This window comes from Plecotus auritus, assembly GCF_963455305.1.
Source record: "Plecotus auritus genome assembly, chromosome: 10".
In the NCBI taxonomy this organism is placed as follows: Eukaryota; Metazoa; Chordata; class Mammalia; order Chiroptera; family Vespertilionidae; genus Plecotus; species Plecotus auritus.
In genome coordinates, this window is record NC_137785.1 from 44,830,253 (window position 1) to 44,850,509 (window position 20,257).

Genomic DNA, 20,257 nt, shown 5'->3' on the forward strand with positions numbered 1-20,257 from the left:
TCTTTGTGACGGAGTGACGGTTAATTTGCATATCATCCTTTTATTATATAGGATTAAAAATTTTTCAAAGAAATATACATAAAATACAGTAAGATTCTAACATCTGTAGTCCAATTATGTATTGTCTATTCTTAAGTATATGCAATTATACATATTACTGCATAAATATTTTAGGTTGTATGCACATTTCATTTGTTATTTACTGTTTTCAAGCTACTAATGAAAATGCTAAATAGAGACAGAACTCTCATCAGCCCTTGCAGTTCCCCTCAACACAAATAGCCCAGAAATCAATATATTGTTTCTATTTATTAGTCTTTCTTTTAGTCAGGGTCCAATGTGTAAAAATTTCTCTTTAGGTGCTAAATTTGATTAGGACATTATAGGAAAGACAGGAGCTTTTAGGTATTTGTTTATAATACATCTATGATGTTCACACTTGCAATCCTATTTGCTTTCAAAAGGGCAGATGGGTGTGGTGGTGGGGGGACAGGGGAGGGCAGAGATACAAAAGATTGAAGAAAGTGGGATCACCATGTTGGTCTTTGCCCACCATCCTTTCTCTAGCTAGAATGGCCTGTTCACTGGCCCCTTACCAAACTCCTGAACTTCCCAACACCCCTGGGATCTTACTGCACTGCTTCTACCCATCATCCTCTGGGAACAGTTAACCCATTCTTGGAGCTTTCCCAGCCATCCAACCCAAGAATTCCTCACACCTCAGAAGGCCCAGGATGTGTACTGCCCTGCTCTACTACCTGGAAATAACCGTCAATCGTCTTGGATCCTGTTAATCGTGTGTGTGTGTGTGTGTGTGTGTGTGTGTGTATGTGTGTGTGTGTGTGTGTGTGTGTGTGTGTGTGTGTGTGACAGACAGAGAGAGAGAGAGAGAGGGGGGGGGGGAGGGAGAGAGAGAACGCAAAATATGACAGGCAGGGGTCATTTCTTCTACTCTTTTCTATTCTCTCACAGAAACTAGCATTTATACTAACAAATCCTTAACAAAAAGCTGCAAACCTCAACATGCCCGTGTTTCCAATGCAAAACTGGGGGGAAGGACTGCCACTGAGTAACCTTGAGGAGATGGTTGGAAAGAACAGTGAACGTAAGTTAGCATTTGTACAACACAACGACCCTTTGCGGTGAGAATCACATTCTGTGGGACTTGTTCGTGATGAATCCAGGGCACTACGGTAGGTTTCTCGTCGCCATTCCGTTATCACTGGATGCTTATAGCTTTCCCCCTTCGTTACTCAGTTTATTTTCTCCATCAAGCATATGTCATATACGAGGTAATGATCACCAAGTTCTCTCCTCCTTACACGTAAAGTTTGCCCTCTGTTTCCTGATCAGAAAAGCAGTAAGTGCCTGTTGCTGAAAGTCTTTAAAACACAAAAAAGTATGAATGAAATAAGTCACCATAGTCAGTGCTAACATCTCAGTATATTTACTTACATTTAAAAGAAACTAGGACAGTTACATATGACTTTGTGTCTTGCTTCCCTGTCTATTGAATTTCTTCCATATCCTTAAATATTAATCAGGAACAGTATTCCTAATGGCCACCCAGGTTTCTCCCACATAATCACACCCAGGTGACTCGATCCCCTCCTCATCTTTTGAAAGCTGGGTGGCAGAGACGCCGAATGGCCTTCCTAACAACCGTGCTTCCTGGTGAGAACATTCACTCTGTTCAGGGCAGCAAGGCAACACCCCCGTTAGAACTGCACCTCCCAGTTGGTATGTCTCCAGGGAGAGTCATGTGACTGAGCTCCAGCCAATGATACAAGAAATAGTAATGGGGTGAAGTTTCGGGGAAAGCTCTTTAGAGAGGTGTCCCTATGCTTCTGTCCCCCACCTCCCGCCTGGAGCACAGGTGGGGCCTCCTGCTTGAAACCACAAGGTGGCCGGGTGGGAGGAAGCTGGGTCCCTGCTGGCCCTGCGGGGCCTTCATTCTACAGTTGGCGGCCCTCCTCCTCCGTCCGCTTAGGAGAGGAAGAGTGACACCCCAATACCTTCACCCACTCCTGGGCTGACTCTGTAACTCCCCGCTGAGTGCTGTGAGAGAATAAGAATTGTTTGGTTGTTGTTTCCTCATCTTCTATGATCTTCATTGCCTCTACAGCTTCAAAATATGGAACCAAGACCTCATCTACAACGCAGACTGCCTGAGGCCATCAGGCCCACCCGAGAGATGGGCACAGGGCAGTCGCTGGTCTCGCCTCTCCCCAAGGGCGGCCTCCCTGTGGGCAGTAGCCTGAAGGGAACAAGATGGGCCTGCGTTGGTTCGTTTCTGCTGTTCACACAGCTCCAGCTGAGAGTGACCGGGAAAGCTCCCCTCCCTGGTGCAAGTACCTCCCATATAAGAATTCCCAAATCACAGGCCGCTGGGCTGCCCCCTGCAAACTGGGGTGAGCCTCTGGGGTCTTTCTCAGAAGGAAGGCCTGGTTTGGTTTGAGCCCAGCCCTGCAGGGAAGCCTTCCAGCCAACACCCTCATCATGGAAGCCGCTGGCTCTACCAGGCACAGCCCAGCATCCCAGGGAGGTCCCAGGGCCTGAGAGAACTTTGCGGGTGCACAGGGCTGCCCACACGGCTTGCAGGGGACAGCTGGTGGAGCCTCCACGATGCGGATTCTGCTCGATTCCAGGAACAGCTTCTCCATCGACGAACACCCCACTCCCCATAGACACAGTGGACAACGGACCACAAAGCCCTCATGGAGCCCCAAACCTCAAGACTGGCACATGTCAGTATTAAGCGAACCACCTGACAATGCTTTAATCCTACTGCCTTAAAAACGGCTACAGGGCACCAGTCACATTTCCAGCCTTCCTGAGGACAGAAGAGGGATCAGTTTTGTCTCCTCCAGAATCCTGCCTGGTCCGCAGCTGGGATTCCAGTCGCACTTCACAGGGCCTCACGGCCATGGCGGAGGGGCGGCTGGCTGCGCTGTGGGACGCAGCCCACACCCAGGTGCCTGGGGACACCTGAATTCACTCTGAGACAAGCTTCTTTTACTGCCCTAGAAGGAAAATGAGCCAAAAGCCTAATAATCTAGGATCCTATCTACTGATTCACCATAAATCATAGGACAGTGTTTCTATTCAAAAACCAAAGACTATTTTCATCCCAACGTGGCTGTTTCCTACAACACTTACATACAACCTTAGAGGTTTTGGTCCACAACAAGTCTTCAGAATATCTAGGTCCAAATATTTCACTGTTACGATCAAGGGTCAGAGAATCTAAGTGATGCCCATCCTATTGTTCTCCGTGAACTTAGATGTTTTGGGCTGGAAACAGCTTGGGGATGCAGGCCACTCGAGAACCGTGACAGGACGTGCCAGCAGTCGGGGCTGCCTCTCTAAGGGAAGCCCGGAGCCCCCACGACGTGCGTGCGCTGGTGGACAGGAAGCTTGTGAGATGTTGGCCATGTCTCAGTGCTGCCCTGGTCAGCCTGCTGTCCCCGGCCCGCCAACCACTTCCTGCCATGTGGGGCCGCCCCGTAGGGAGTTTTACTAACCAAATGCTTGGGGTTTGTGTATTTATATTACCTCCTCTTCTCTCCCTTCTGTTCTACGAGGGCACAATGGGGAAAAAAGTTATGATAAACTTTAATAAAAACAAAATTAAAATGATTAAACCTTTCATATCCTTTAGAGATAATCTCTCTTCTGCTGGCTGGTCTATCTGGAAGGAAACAAATGCAAACCACAGCTTACTGCTGCTCTTCCATTTTCCTCCCCTAAGGAAACAAACAGAAGAGACTGCCTGTGGCCAGATTTTTAAAATAAATTAAATCTGTCCTCACACACGGCAGCCAGGTGTGGCTGAAACATTCTTTCCAAATACCCATGATATATACCAACATCTTTCCCTCCAGGGGTCTTTCAACATAAGCCTGACAATCCCGAGAGGACAGGGACCCTGAAGGGGGAGAGGCGTGGTGTCAAAATAGTTCTTGAAAAAGAATCACTATTTCCCAATTAGCTGTGCAATACTGCCTTGCAGGAGGGACTGGAAGCCCTGTGCCTGCCACCATCTACACACACACACACACACACCCCTACATTCCTCACACAAGGGAAGCCCAGAGAAAACAGGACCGCGTGGCACACAGCTCCTCGGTCTTAAGTGTTCTGAGCGGGTCTTCAGATGTGCCTGGGGCCTGGGCACAGGTCCGCGGAGAATAAATGGCTACAGAGCTCCACCAGGCCTGTTTGTTGAAAGCTGGCTAGACACGCAAGTCAGAGCTGGGTCATGAGGCCTTCCCCAGTGGGACAATGACCTCTGGACACGCAGCCTGGGGACACCCAGGGAACAAAGGTGTCAGGGACTGGGCTCTTTTGGGATTACAACGGAAGCAGGGAAATGCAATTCCTGTCTTGGAACCACACATCGCCATCTTTCAGATGCTCCGTGGAATGTGGGTGCCCCTCGGAAGGCGCAGGGCAGGGGGCACTGAGGGTCTGACTTTGCTTTCGTTGTCCTAACACATACCCCGACCAGAGCCAGCTCCTCATTCTTGAGTTTGGGGTTTGCACTGTAGTACAGACAAGTCATCCTCAAGTCGATAGGACAAAAGTCTCTCCTGTGCTTCACACTTAGGCGACGAGCACAGGGAAGGATTTGGGTTTGTTTGTTGGCGGGGGTGGGGGGGTGGGGGGGAGTGAAAGCTGCTGACCCCTGGGTTGGAGCAGAGAGGTCCTAAGCTATGTGGATCCCAGGGAGCGGCTCCTACACAGCTCAGGGTCAACAGGGCCCCTTCTACGTGCAGTTGTTGCTGCCCCCAAGGTTCCTAGGGAGGCTGCTCACTGTGGCACCCCCTCTTCTCTTCCTGGGTGGGGGGCTTACTGGGGGGATGATGGGGTGAGGGAGAGGGAGACAGCTCACACCTGAACCACGGTGGACATGCAAATCAAGTTTCCACAGGAATCTGAATAGTGGAGGTCACACTGCCGCCTCCCCTGCTCACACTGTTCCCTTCCCGATGGGGGCAAATCCTAATTCCCACGCCCCGCTCAGACCACACCTCCCAGCACGCGCCTCCTCTCCAGGCCTCTGCCCGCCTCCCTGCGCTTCCAAGCAGCCACGGGGCTGCACTTGCTGGCCCTGTCTGGCCGCTCCCGCTCACCATCTCCCTCTCAGGTGCAATGTCACCTCCGTAGAGACTTTCTCGGAGGAGCACCCTATATAAAGCAGCGCCCCATCTCACCTGCCCCACCTGGTTCTATTTTTAGCGCGCCTCGCACACCTAACTCTGCATTGCTTACTGGCTATCTGTCCCCTGCTAGGGAGGGAAAAGCCCAGACTGTCTTCTCCCGATGGCAGGTTTCCCAGAGCCAGAGCGTGCCCTGCCATCCTAGGACACGTTGTGTGCAGGACAAGAAGTCGCCCTCCCCGCCTATGGAGCTCTGCATCCCTGTCCGGAGAAGATCAGCGATGCGTCGCCTTCCTTTCTGGACATGAAGGATCCCGTCCCGGGCAAAGCACTGCAGTCCCTGGAGGAGTCCATCACCCCAGCCAGGAGGCAGGCACCGCGGGCGGAGTGCTGCCTGAGCCCTGGCCTCTGCGCCCAGGCCCAGCTCTGCCCCGAGTCTCAGCCGTGCCCGCCCGGAGCAGGCTGGCCATGCGCACCGCCCGCAGGGAGGGAAGTGACCTCCACCTGCCCTGCCCAATACGGCAGCCTCTGCCCGCCGGCGGCGTGAGCACAGCGGTCCGGAACAGGGGGACCCAGTGACCCAGCACCTGTGAGGGGTGACAGCGCCTTCACTTCCTGCTCTTGCGGTCAAGGAAAGCCCTTCTGGAGAACGGCCGTGGGGAAGACCAGGGCTGGGCGTGAGGCTGTGCCGCCCCACGGACACAGGGGAAGCAGGGGTCCTCGATGAACGCTATCCAGGGGAAAAGTACGCACTGGGGCCTTTAGATAACGGCAAGCCTGGAGTAACCGACACAGAGCCAGGTAACTGAGACAAAGCCCGCGAGGACCTCCTGCACCCAGGACCCTTCGGAAGGGAGCCGTGCCACCTGCACCGCACAGGATTCTATCCCAGCCAGCCAGGAACGTGTCCGCGCTCAGCTCTGGGGAGCACTTACCCCAAACAGAGAAAGAAACAAATGGGGGGCTATCAATCCCCACCCACAAACCCAGTGAGTTTCGCCCTGTTTCTTCCCCGGCCAAGACCCTCAGCAAGTCCAGCAGGGACTGGCACACTGAGCCCGCGGCCGAGGCTTCGCTGTCTCTCCCGCCTCCCTTCTCCTCTGTGTCCACCAACACATCCCAGCCTCCTTCGCAGAACAAGAAACAAGACACTGGCCTCAGCTGTCAGAAGTGCAGGCAATGGACGGAAATGTGTTCCCCAAATCCACGTGTTGAAGTTCTGACACCCAACACCTCAGATGTGACTGGATTTGGAGACAGGGCCTTTACGGCTGCGATGAATGGAAATGAGGCCCTGACTCAAACTGATCGGTGTCCTCACAAGAAGAGGAGAGTGTGACGTGCAGAGAGACACCAGGGGGTGCACACAGAGAGAATGCCGCGTGAGAACCAGCGAGGGCAGCCGCAGAGAGCAGTGCCAGGAGGAACCCAGCCCGGCGCGTGGCCCTGAGCTTCCAGCCTCCGACGGGGAGAGAATAAACTCCTGTTGCTCCAGCCGCCGGTCTGGGGTCTTTTGTTACGGCAGCCCCAGCGATTCAGGCAGTCCGTGAGGAAAAAGACTCTGTCCTAAGTACAGAACTTTAAACCAATGGGAATGGCGTGAGAAACGCACAGGGGTTCTTTGACTTTGTGAGAAGATAATAATTTTGGAAGAAATTTCGAGTTAAAACGACAGGCGTGTTCCAAGAAAAATCACTTACTGTCCAATTTTTAATATTCTAATTAAAGCAGAGGTCAGGATCTTTTAAAAGCAATAAAGAGCTCCTTTTATTAACGTATACACAAAAGGTCTCAAGATGGTCTTGAGGTATAAAGCTATTAAAAGCCCTTTAGCACCCACTCGGTAAGAAATAGCTTTACGAGGTCCTCTCCAACGCCCTCACAGCCACTCAGGGGAGAGGCTGGGGTGCCAAAGCCAACATTAGCCCATCCTGAGAAAAGGAAGGAGGGAGACGGAGGACCGTCAGGCAGCCCCTGGCACAGGCTGGCAGACAGCAGGCGGCCGGCAGGCACCATGGTCTTTACAATGGAAGCCGAGGCCCCTCTGCAGAGCGCTGCCCACGCCCGGCGTGGCGGGCGGGAAACCCGGGGCCTTGTGAGGAAGCAGGTTTGTCCAGTGAAACGTTCTGGAACGTTCTGGCTATTCTATAAACCTGCACTGCCCACCGAGGCAGCCACAAGCCACATGTCACTATTAACTACTTGAAATGTGGCTCGTGTGACAGAGACACTGGATGTTGTGTGTTTTTTAACCCGATTAAACCTAAATAGCCACGGGTGGCTTATGGCGGCCAGGCTGGCCTGGCAGGTGGGGAACCGGCAGAGACTTCCCTGCTGCTCTCGGGACCTGGGAACCCAGGCACCAGGGACCCGTGGGCGTGCTCACATGGACCGGCAAGGCCACACTCTCCACCGCTAGTCAGGGCTTGGAAAAATCATGCGGGACTGTGTCATAATTGGGTCACAGTCTGAAGGGGGTTCTGTGAGGCTGAGCAGCAGCCTTTGAGCTATTTCTGTAGCAAAGAGATGCATGTTCTAATCCCCTTCCTGCCCCCATCAAGGTCAGGAACAGGTTCAGTATAGGATGCACGCAGCCTGAGAAGTGGATGCTGTGCACAGTCGGAAAGTCATTGTTTCCCTTAAGACAGTGGTCGGCAAACCGCGGCTCGTGAGCCACATGCGGCTTGTGAGCCGCGGTTTGCCGCTCTGTTGACTAATGAGTTTGCCTATCACTGCCTTAAGAGATACATTTGGGCAACCAAAGAGGTGTTAGCGCAGAGGGGGGAGGGGGGCCTGCACACAGCCTCCCCTTGGGTGAAATCCAGGCACAAAACCCCAACTCCAGCCCAGGAAACACACCCACTCACTGGCTCACAATCCACGTGCACTTGAGAGTCAAGTTTCAGACCTTCAGGTTCCCTGGAGACCCCTCTCCCAGGGGACTTGGCATAAAGGTGTCACTAAAACAGCACTTGGTGGGACATGACATTCTGTCTCCTCTGAGGATCCCTGTGTTTCTGGGCCCTTTGGCATGCTCATATCCTTAAATAGGGGACCCCCAAGGCTCCCCATCCACACACACACACACACACACACACACCACGCAGTCTGATTCCAGTAACCGCCAGCAGGAGCCTTTCTTCTTTTCTTTTTTGTTGTGTCACTTGGTGTCACCCTCCCTAGAAGGGAGTGGGCGGCGCTGGGTGGCCGAGGGCGCACAGTAGGAGCTGCCCAAGGGGCCGGTGTGGGAGACCATCTAAAGCCTCCACCAAGGGAAAGGCTGACTGGCCTGGCAGTATATACCATATCCACGCCCAACACACAGGGCAGTGCACGCTCCAGTTCCATCTACTGAAATAAAACAGAAAACCCAGGTAGCTTTGACCATCCCATAACAATAAAGCAACTCGTGAATGGTGGAGCTGGAACAGGAGAGGGTGCTGAGTGAGAATCACTGCGACGGCAGCTGCTATAGCCGCGCCCCGGATCATTTATCTCCGCACGGTGCAGTCTCGGTGCCGGTGCTCGGTTCCCCTTGAGAAGATGGGGAGGAAGGAGATGAGATGTGGACGCAGGTCCCATCGCCAAGGGACCAGTCTGGTGGTGTCACAGGCTCTCTGGGGGACCCCTCCAGCCCGGGAGCACGGGACAACAGTGGAACAGCACCCTGCACACATCCACCTTCCAACAGACCAGATCATTAGCATATTCTGCAAAGAGTCAGCAGTAAAGTTCAACTGCCCTTAATTACCCAGTTAAAGAAGGCTGCTAGATAATGGCTCTCAGATTTCTTGCCTGGCATCGACGTCATTTCCCTGACTCTGACTTCATTATGTCCCTGACTTAGAAGCAACGGCTTCTGCAAGGTGCCTTTCCGTCACAGGCGCCGAAGTGCCCGGGAAGGCTGGGCCATCCCGTCACAGGTTTCCTATATGAAGAGTCAGGTCCCCGGCTCCCACACAGGCTGGTACATGGGTGGGTGTGGGGTGTGAGAGGCGGGGGAGAAGAGGACACACTAGCACATATTAGAGGAAGGACTAAGACAAGGAATATGTAATCAGAAGCCATCGCAATTACAAATGCAAATGAACAGGCAATTGGCACTGACCTTTGTAGATTGTTAGAGGACTAATTAAGGCAAATCAGGAACTCTATCCAACAGGAAAACAAGACAGTGTACCCCCCCGAGAATCACTCCTGTCCTCTTCATGTGGATGCAAAACGCAAGCGAATCAGGCAGTAATCAAACTATGTGTGGCGGGCACTGACGAGTAGAAAACCATCTCCATGAACAAAAGCAACCAAGGCGCACCCCTTGGTGTATCAGGAGCGACTCGGCTGAGGTCTCTGTCGATGAGGTTCACCAACGTTTGAGCTCCATTAGAGTCCACACACGTGAACAGATGCCGCCCACGAACCAGCCCGATATGCCGATTACTGACTTTGCGTAGAATGGTTACTTTTAAAGCTTAAAGGAAATACTTTAAAAAAATGGAATCAACCTCTACATTGTTCTGTGAATTCCCTTTTTCATTTAACAATATGTTCTCTTTCATTCGATACACAATGGTCTCTCTTTATTCTTGCATATTGTAAAGCACCTTTCTAAAAAAGCACACTGATGCTTACAACCCTTGGCCAAACAGCCCTTCAGTGGGGAATGTATTTATTATCTCCTTCATTCCTCCGTAAGGGCTTGAAATCCAGTCACCCCGATTTATTCTGATGCGCTTTTACATCGAACTTCTATAGTTAGAAATCCATCACCCCATCCATGCCTTTCCCACGCCCCGTTAACAAGATGTACAGTAAAAAGGGAAGAAAAAAAAAAAAAAGAACATAGCTTTGGTTTCATAAAAACAATGCTTCAGGATTACAGAACTAGCCACAACATATTTTAGTACTATGAGAAAAATCACACTGAAATTGCTTATAATTTAGCTATTTACAAAAATAATAATAATAATAATAATGTAGTTCATGTTTAGAAGGCAGCCTTAGGCCAATTCAGAAAAATAAAAACAAAATCAAATGAGAAAGTTAAAAACAGTACATGTTCTTATCCTCTTAATCCTTCCAAGTTAAACAGAACTCCCTGAAAGTTGGTTCAAAAAAATGATCCATCGAGCAAAGCCGGTGACTGTTTCAGTACAAGTTGTCACCAAAACCACGTCGTCACCTGGCAAGCTGCCCCTGCCTCCCTGGCCCCAGGAATTCACTACCTTGAGCACCAAAGCTGTGTCATAAAGGGGAATTCCATCTTCTGCGCCAAGCAAGAGTCTCCTGCTCTCTGAATGAGCGTGCCTTCTGTAAACCGAGTCACCCTCCATTTGCCGTGAATGCCTGAGCTGGTGCCTTAACCACTGTAGCCACACCAAGAACTCAAGAGTCTTGTACACAGTAGGCGCTCAGTCAAGAATCACTAATTTCATCGGTGCAAAGTTTTGAAATTTATGTCTACATGAAGGAAGGAGCCGTGAAGGCAGGGTGAGCGAGAAAACAGGAGGAGGAAGGCTGAGGACAGAAAGACAAAGGGCCTCTTGTGCCCGGGGCACTGATTGAATGAAATTAACTACCTGCCCCCACCCCCCCAGCCAGAAACGCCTCTTTAACAAGCACACAGGGAAGCTGATCCTCCCCACGACCCACCTACCAGAGTTTCCGGCGCCCGGGGAAGTACAGGGCAGCTGCCCGGAACAGGCCTACCGGCCAGGGTGGTGGCCCACGACAGGCTTCCTCTACCTCCCTGTGTGTGCGGACGGCGTGAAAAGACCAACTCCCAACACAGGCAAGAGGCCACTTGGTCTTGGAAAAAATACATGCAAGCCAATAATCTGAAGATCGGGATGACGTTGGGGTGGGGAAATCTCATCCGGTTAGGTTCCTCTCTGTTCTCTGAGATGTGTACTTCCAAGCCGTGTCTGAAATGAGAAGGCCCATGCTGTGTGTGTGTGTGTGTGTGTGTGTGTGTGTGTGTGTGTGCGCGCGCGCGCGCGCGCGCGCGCGCGCGCGAAGCATAACCATACAAGCACCGCCACACTAGGTCAGTGGTCGGCAAACTGTGGCTCGTGAGCCACATGCAGCTCTTTGGCCCCTTGAGTTTTTATCAAAGGCCAGCTTAGGAGTACCCTAATTAAGTTAATGACAACGTACCTACCTATATAGTTTTAAGTTTAAAAAATGTGGCTCTCAAAAGAAATTTCAATCGTTATACTGTTGATAATTGGCTCTGTTGACTAATGAGTTTTGCCGACCACTGCACTAGGTAAAGACAAGGCAGTCTAGGGCCGGCCCAAAGGGTGAAGCTTGCCCAAAGGCAGGACCACACAGGGGGGATGGCCTAATTACGAGCACATTGCTGGCAGCCAAGACCGGGCCGTGCGGTGCAGGGCAGGACGAGATGCTGCATGTCTGGGGCCATGTGGCCGGCGGCAGGTGTAAGGCCTGGCCATGACCAGCTGTGAAGGCTGAAGGAGATCGTGACAATTCCTCCTCCTCCACATTTACATGTTCCTGGCGATGGACAGGCTAGAATCAGGGGTGGGCAAACTTTTTGACTCGAGGGCCACAATGGGTTCTTAAACTGGACCGGAGGGCCGGAACAAAAGCATGGATGGAGTGTTTGTGTGAACTAATATAAATTCAAAGTAAAGGAGCGGAGGGGAGAGCAAGAGAACCGGATAGAACAGTCGGATCCGGCCCGCGGGCCTTAGTTTGCCCACGGCTGGAGATGGTGAGCTTGCCTGACTGGAAAACATGCTGGCTGATGTTAACAAGTAAAACGTGAGAAGGCGACATTTTTGCCATCACAGGGAAGGACCTATCGGAGAGCACGCTCCACGAGCCTCAGCGAGGGAAGCCCCAGTGCCCGTGGAAGGCGATGGGAGCCCGGGCGTGAGGTCCTGAGCTCAGACAGGAAAGGAAGTTCTTTCCGATGGCTTCTGGGTAAAACTTTCTGGAATGTGGACAACAGGGAAGGCAGGAGAAAGAACACGCTCAGTTAACAGACAGCACTGGAACACCAGAATCCGACACTCCAGACCGCGCAGCCTTGAACACACACGCAGCTTAGAGTCGGAGCAGGCAGGGCTCGCCAGGGGCTCCCGAGACTCCCTCACGCTACAGGAGTGACTTTTCGGGCTGAAGATTACGTTCTCATTTTTATGTTTGAGAGGAGAAAACTGGGGATGTTTCATAAAGTCTGTGGATAAAATCTGAAGTTGACGACCTTCCACTTAATTCCATGTCACAACATGCTTTTTCTTCAAGACATTCTTTTAAAGATTCTGATTTTTACAGAGAGAGGAAGGGAGAGAGAGAGACATCGACATGAGAGCAAGACACTGACGGGCTGCCTCCTGCACGGCCCTGGGGGACGAGCCTGCAACCTGGGCGGGCATGTGCCCTGACCAGGAAGCAAATCAGCAAACCTTCAGGGCACTGACGACGCTCAGCCAACGGAGCCACACCGGCCAGGGCGCGGAAGACATTTTTTCAAGTTTTGAGGAGCCAATTCCTTGGGAGGAGAGGTAGAGAGGAGATATTTTAAGATGAGTTTTCTTAACGAAGTTTCCGAAACAGTACCGAGTTACTGTTAATGACAACAGGAACATCACCTAATAACTTGCCTCTGTGTCATTGGTAAGGAAGATGACTTCAGCCGGGTGGGATGGGGATGGAGGTAAGGGAGGTGCAGGGTGGGGAGGGAGGTGGGTAGAGACCAAAAACATGACTGCGGGCCGAAGACAATACAAAAGGGTTTTGAACTACAGAGAGGAAGTCTATCATCCAGACCACAGTCGCTCATACACTTCAGGGGAGAAGGAACCCTAATACGCATTACATGAGAGAAACCCAGAAGGCGATGGTGCAGGAAAGCCATTCCAGCGCGCTCTGCATAAACAGAAGTGTTACATTATGAAACAGGGAACTGTTTGTTCCAGTCCACAGACCCCGGGTGAAATGGCAGCTGTACGCTATTTAGTTTGGGGCACCTCATTAATAAAAAGGGAATTCTGAGCAGAATGAAAGAAAGAATTGAGGGGGGAGGGACCAGCTTTTAACAGAAGATTAAAACAATGACGTAGGCAGAGCTGGCAAAAAAAAAAAAAAAAAAACATTAAAAAGAAAAACCGCAGCCCTGAAATAAAGAGGAGGAGGAAGGAGACTCATAGGAAGTGACTGGCAGTGGAATAATGGGGAGTGGCAGGGGCAGACAGAGGCCAGATGCCCCAGTGGGGACTGGGGACCCCACAGCCAGATGGTACAATGGTCTCAGTCTTCGGGCACAGACGTGTCCTTGGGTGCCAGGCCCCGTCCCTTGCTCCGGAGAGCACCCCCCACACACAGAGCGATGGGGTCAGACAGGAAGCGAAGCAGACCCCATAGGTTAAGGCGGCGGGACTTTAACCAGAGCAGGAATTTGAAAGACACGTGGGCAGAGACAGTCTTGCAGGGACCTGGCAATGACAAGATTATCCTGGTGCCCAACGGCACTCTCCTGACACAATGACTCACACTGACGCAGGGCGACCAACCGGCCTTGCCACTGTGATATGAAACCGGAGCCACTCCAGTGAGGGGGGGGGGGTGGCAGCCTGTCACACAGGAAACCCAGTCCCCCTTATGTGGAGAAGGGGGTGCAGTCAGAGCGGGGCGACAGGGACAGGAGCAGGTGGGCAGGGGTCTGGGGGCTCTGGAGGGATGCCTCCAGAAGGAAACGCGGCCCCCAGCACAACTGATAACAGCAGGGCCTCCAGAGATCGGGAACTGTCATTCTGGGGAGGCTTAGCCATGAATTAATCATAGGTACCTAGAAAACCAGGGAAAACAAAAAGTTGTACAAGTAGGTAAATGAAATTATAAAACTCTACACGGTTCAGCTGTGATTAATATTTATAGAGTTAGAATAATGAAAACACTGAATATTAATAAAACCCCAAATTATTATTTAATCACACTGGAAGACAGAGGGAGGAGAGGACTGAGCGTGTAGGGGGCTGGGGAGTGGGGGGAGGGGGAGTGTGGGGGTGGGGAGTGGGGAAGTGTAGTGCAGAGTGCAGAGTGCACACGTGTGTGTGTGTGTGTGTGTGTGTGTGTGTGTGCGCGTAGCATGGTGTATGTGTGTGTGTGTGTTTGCAGACGGGGAGTGTGTGAGTGGGGACAAGTGAGTGGATTTATAGAATGCCATGCTAGTGAAATCGCCATCTTCCAGTGTAGAAAGCCAAGAGATGCCTTAAACTTGGGAAAAAAAATCAAAAATAGTAATAGAAGCATGTCAATCAATATGGAAATAACATAAATCCAAGTAAAACCTGAAAGCCATTGCTCAGGGGAACAGGATGAGGGAGGGTCACGCCATTTTTCATAAGGGCTGCGTAATTTTTGCCTTTAGAAGCTCTACAAATGTGCAATTTGATAACGTTAAGATTAAAAACCCCACTCAGCCCCGCTGGCTCCATGGTGGAGAGGGAGCTGCAGGTGGTGGAGGGAGAAGGATGGCCCTGAGTCCCCCCCTGGACCAGGTCGATCAGCAGCGAGCCACTGGGTGAAAAGTGTGGACAGGACATCGTGAGCTCAGCCTGCAAGGCGGCACCAGTGAGAACCCAGGAGCTGCTTAAAGGGCCCCTGGCAAGGCCAGGAGAGCCAAGCTTCCAGAGGCTGGGAGCCAGGGCCGGGGCCTAACCCAGGGATGCCAGCACATGGGCAGCCGGAGGACTGACGGCCAGGAGCAGCAGCAGGATGAGGAAGGACACACCTGAGCGCCCAGGGAAGGGAGGGAGCTTTGAGACGGGTCGGGCAGCAATCTCAAAGACCACAGGAAGGGAGAGTCAGGCCAGCAGGGAGCCACTGGGCGGGGGGGGGGGGGGGGGGGGCGGGTAAACCCAAGGCCCAGGGGCCCTCTCCAGGGCGGTTTGATGACAGGAGGACACAGACCAAGCCGCATGAGACGCAGGTGGAGAGGACCAGTGAGGACAGTCCTTCCAGAGTCCTGCAGCTTCTCCCGGAGGCAGAGAGCGGGACGCAGGACTAAGGGAGGGCCTTTGTTTTACTGTTTCTCAGGAGGCAAGCGACTGTCCTGTGCTTCCAAGTTGAGAGAAAGGGATGGGAAGTCTGAAAACATAGCAGAGGGGTGATACCAGCGAGCGAGGTCGCAGGGGGGTGAGTCACCAGGGGAGGCCGGAGGTGCAGGGAAGGTGACTGTGGGCGAGCTGACAGGACGGGAGGTGGAAGGCTTGGCTCCGTGAAGTAACAGGCAGCACTGAGTCACGGGACAACCGGGGTCGCTTTCAAATATAATAATAACGTTTGTAACCAGTCTTTGCTCGGATCCTACATGAAGCTATTCCTCACAGACCAGACATGAGGCCACTGGCTGACTGTCCTAATATCAAACAAGACATAACTTGGCCCTTGCGCAATGTACCATGTGAAGCAATATGCTGATCCAGTGTGCACCAGACAGTTTGGGGGAGGGGACAGAACCGCTGTTGGCTGGCTCCCTGGGCAGTGGCTTGTGATACCGGAATCAAAGTGGTCCTAAGTTCCTTTTTTCAAAAAGCAACAATCCATGCATGTTCCTTCCAGAATACAATGGCCGCCTGTGCCGTCAGCCGTGGATGCGAGGCGAGGGCCTGCTGCACCCACCGACGGAGGCCGCACACAGGTCGGCATCTGGCCCACCCAGGCCTCCGGGCCGGCAAGACCACTCACCTGGGTCGGTGGACGGGCACCTGCGGATGGTGAAGATCTGCCCCAGGTCCTCGTCCTCCTCGGGAAGGCCCTTCTGCAGCCGCTGCAGCTTGCGCAGGCTCTCGCTGCGCTGGTGCTTCATGGAGCGCACGTGCTGGATGAGGTTCAGCTTGGCCTTGGTGGAGTAGCTGCACAGGACGCAATGGTAGTAGCAGCTCTCGCCCTCCACGCTGCTCTCGTGCTGCTGCAGGTGCTGCCGGGGCGAAGAAGATGGACACGCCTTGGGTTAGCCACTCAGAGCCCATCGCCGCCCTGAGCCCACGCCGCCCTGAGCCCACCCCTGCCCTGAGCCCACAGCCATGTGCCCACCGCTGCCCTGAGCCCACCCCTGCCCTGAGCCCACCCCTGCCCTGAACCCACCGCCGCTGTGAGCCCACTGCCATGTGCCCACCGCTGTCCTGGCTGCAGCCCGATGATTCCTCAGAGGGTTTGTTCTGTGCCCCCCTCACCCCCGCCTCCTCACACACACACACACACAGTGCCTTCTCCAGCAGTTCCCCGAAGGCAAGCAGCAAGCAAATGGATTGGACCTTTCTCACCATATTGGTTCCTGGCCCAGTAATGAAAGGTTCCCCTTCCTTTCTCCAAAGCGGCCTGCATTATGGAGATCAGGGGTCGGCAAACTGCAGCCCGCAGGCCAATCCCACCTGCTGACTACTTTTGTAAATAAAGTTTTAAGGGAACACAGCCACGTACGTGACACGCATCGTCCAGGGCTGCTTTGAAAACACCACAGCTGCCTAGGTGCAACAGAGACTGGAGGTCCTGCAAAGCCTAAGATAGAGCTGTGTGGCCCTTTGCAGCGAGCGTTAGTCTAAGGACAGTCCACAACGTCACCGGGCCTGTACAGATCCCCACCGAGGTCAGTAACACAGGCCGAGGAAGAAGGCGCAAGTGTTTGTATTAAGAACTACAGTCTACTGGGAGAGCTCAAAAAAAGAGACAGAAACATAAATTTCTCCCAACTAGTTCCCTGCCAACATCTCAAGGTCATCCGGCTTCATGCACAGACGGTCCAACTGCACTGTGTGTGGTGTCGGTGGGGGCACAGCACTGATTCCAGGGCCTGGGAGCCCACGAGCTGGCGGGAGTCGGGCTCACGCAGGGTTCAAGTCACGGGTGCAGAACAGCAGACCCCGATGTCCATGCCTCAGAGAAGACAAAGATTTTCCAAGGACAACATTCACGACATTTTCATGCCTCCTTGAGAATGAAAAAGCAACGGGCCCTTTCTGGGAGCAGTGAGGGAAGGGACATGCTGGCTCTGGGCACACAGAAAGGCCATCCCCTTCACTCGCAATGACCTGTGGGAGGGGAGACGGGCGCGTCCCTGCTGGGTACACCTAGGGCAGGGGAAACAGCTCAGAAAAGCGTGAGTGACTGACCCAAGCTAGCCAGCCAGTCTGTGGAAAGGAGAGAACCAGACCCTGCCTCTCGGCATCCTTGTGGAGGAGGAAATTCAGAGGATGGAAGCGTCTATGTGTTCATGTTACCACCTCCCTCTCTCCCTCCTTGCCCACAGTCCCAGGAGCCGGTCCGAGCCGCTGCATAGAGCACACAGCAGGTGCCTCGGAAGTCACCTTGCTGCTCCCCGCCTGCCCGCGCCCGTCCCGTTCGATGCACACACCCTGACAACTGGGTCTGGTCCAGGTGACAATAAGACCCCGAGAAAGCAGAGCAGTTGGAATGCCCGGACGGGGCCCAATACCGACAATATCCAGGGCCCCACCAGCACTTCCTATCAAATGGCGCAGCTCTGAGGCTCATCTGCTCACAGGCGCACGTCCAACACTCACCAGAACTGTGTGAAAGTTCCAGGAGCACGTCTGCACCTTACTGGAAGAGGCAATATGAATACGCCAAGTACGTATTGTAGAAAACTCACTGTGTGTGTGTGGCGGGGGGAGGGGGAGGCGCGGGCAAGGCCCTCAATCACATACACTGGCGCAACTAGTCCACAGGTAGGAGCTGAAGGGCTCTCCAGGTACCAACAGAGAAAATCCCTTCCCCACAAAGTGGGTGAGTTCACACAGTTGAGAGCAGAGCCTTGGAACTTGCTAATATCTCCACCAGGAACAGCTACGCAAGTGCCATGTCCCAACCAGAAGGAGTTTAAAGAAGGAGTGAGCTCAATGTTAACTTGTTCAAGAAATTGCAACAACTTAAAATAAAAAGCTACTTTTCTTAAAATAGATTTGAGCTGTTCTGCCAGGCTGGCGTGGCTCAGGGGTTGCGTTTCGACCTGTGAACCAGGAGGTCACAATTCGATTCTTGGTCAGGGCACACACACACGATCCCTAGTGTGGGGCGTGCAGGGGCAGCCAATCAATGATTCTCTCTCATCACTGATGTTTCTCTCTCTCTCCCTCTCCCTTCCCCTCTGAAATCAATAAAAATAAAAAGAAATAAAAACATTAAATTTGAGCCGTTTTATCTTTTCATGGTTTATCTTCAATTTGCCTCCTCTGAGACAAGGCTCCTTGCCGAGAACTTTGGGGGGATGAGCCGCATGGAAGCACCGTGTTCCCAAGGCTACAGCCCTTTCTCCCAGGAGAGGGCCTGGTGGACCGATGTAAGGAAAGAGACGAGCGTGGGATGGAGGAGCAGGCGCCAGGGACTGCGGTCCTGGTCACCAAGCATTACATTTATCAAAGCCTCAACAAAAACTGCCTGAATGAAAGACAGCTGGAGAAATAACCACGGGATCCAGAGCACCAAGTTCCGTGGAGGGACTGTGGTACGACCATGAAGTCTACAATCTGGGCAGGAATCAGTAGAGCCTGACCCCCAGGTCCCAGCACCTTCCCCGGAACAGCACTTCCTCCAATAAGGCGCTGATTCGTAAACATCACGTTTTAATATGGATGCGAGGGTTCTTTTAGAAATGGCTGGGGTTTCTGACCTCAGAGCCAGAAGAAAGGATACCATGGCCAAAAGGAACTGGGTAGAAGTCAAGATATCAAATGTCTTTTGTCCGGATGCTCCTGGGCTCCTGGGGGACAGCACTGTGTAAATCCTAATGACATAACCATCATACTGCGGACTCTGCTTTAACAACAACTGGCACGCAGAAGACGTTCCAGAGCCAGTCCACACACACTCCAGCTCATGGTGGTCATCGGCACTCTCTGTGCGGCCCCGGACTCTTTGTTCTGCCACCGAAAGCCACTTAGGAAGGGAAACGGGCACCCCCCACAATGGGGAAGAGAAGGAAGGAGGGCAGACAGCCATCGCCTCTCCACGGATCCTGGTCTAGGGAGCCTTTAGGGTCCTCTCTCAGAGACTCACACAAAAGCCTCGTTCAAATTCCAAGCTTGTGTTTGCACTTCAAGTTCATTCTCCAACACACACACACACACACACACACACACACACACACAGAGAGAGAGAGAGAACAAACTATTGCTCAGCTGCCAGGAAACACCTGCTTTTAAAGGTGACATCCCAACCCAAACTTGCACTCACCACCAGAGTCTCCTGCTGTTGACCTGCATGTGACAGATCCTGTTCTCACCACATTCTGTAAGTTCTCACTCGGTATTTCAAAGGCTGTCCAGCTTGGTGCAAACAGGGACCCAAAGCTCGCAGCAGGGTCCTGACCTCTGTGACCTCCTCCACACCATCTGGTCATTTCCCAGGCCATGAGGGGGTCAACGCCCTGACCTTGTTGGCCAGATGCCCTCTCCCTCCCGAGCAGCACTGGCCCCCATCCCCAGAATTCCACCTTTGGAAGCAGCTTAATGAGAAGCAGCAGGAAGGGGGAGGGGGCTGGAGAGGCCCAGGAGGACTCCACTGGGCAAGCTAGTCAGCCAAGGACATGCTCTCCCTGCAGAAGCAAGTAGATGTTTTCATTTGGAGAAGGAGGGAGAATAATTTGTTCCTGGCCCAGCTAATTAGAATACCCTCATTTGGGATCACAATGTATTTAATTAAAGTCACTGTAATATATGAAGAATCCACCACGGCCCAAACCCCAGTGGAGCGTCCATGAAAGCACTGCCTGCTTTCGGAGTTCCTGCTCTCCTCACTAGGATGGGACTGCTTGTCCCACACGAACCCTCCGCCCCCAGTCCTCTCGCCCCCGATCACAGAGCCCCTCCACCCTGGGCAGGGGACCCAGGTTTTGCTGAGCTTTCTCCATTTCTTTTACTCTGTGTTCAAGATTGCTCTCTGCTCACCTCTGTCAGGTTGGGTGTATAGTTAAAAAAAACACAACAACAATAACATCACAAAGGACAACATCAACTGTGGTTCGTCTGCAGTAAGGTGTGTGTGCTGCTTTAGACCCAAAGAAAATGGCTGCTGAACCCACTGGGCAGGGTCTGGTCTTTGGTTGATTCTAA

General features: G+C 52.7%; 1 protein-coding gene across 4 annotated transcripts in view; it reads right to left on the minus strand.

The window, feature by feature from the left end:
• ZFHX3 (zinc finger homeobox 3) overlaps positions 1-20,257 on the minus strand; it is a 974,639-nt gene that overhangs the window by 82,113 nt on the left and 872,269 nt on the right. For all 4 annotated transcript variants that reach the window (XM_080646078.1, XM_080646081.1, XM_080646079.1 and 1 more), the window contains one exon: positions 15,876-16,107. In XM_080646078.1, coding sequence (XP_080502204.1) covers positions 15,876-16,107 — 232 coding nt within the window. The remainder of the gene's footprint in view (positions 1-15,875; positions 16,108-20,257) is intronic.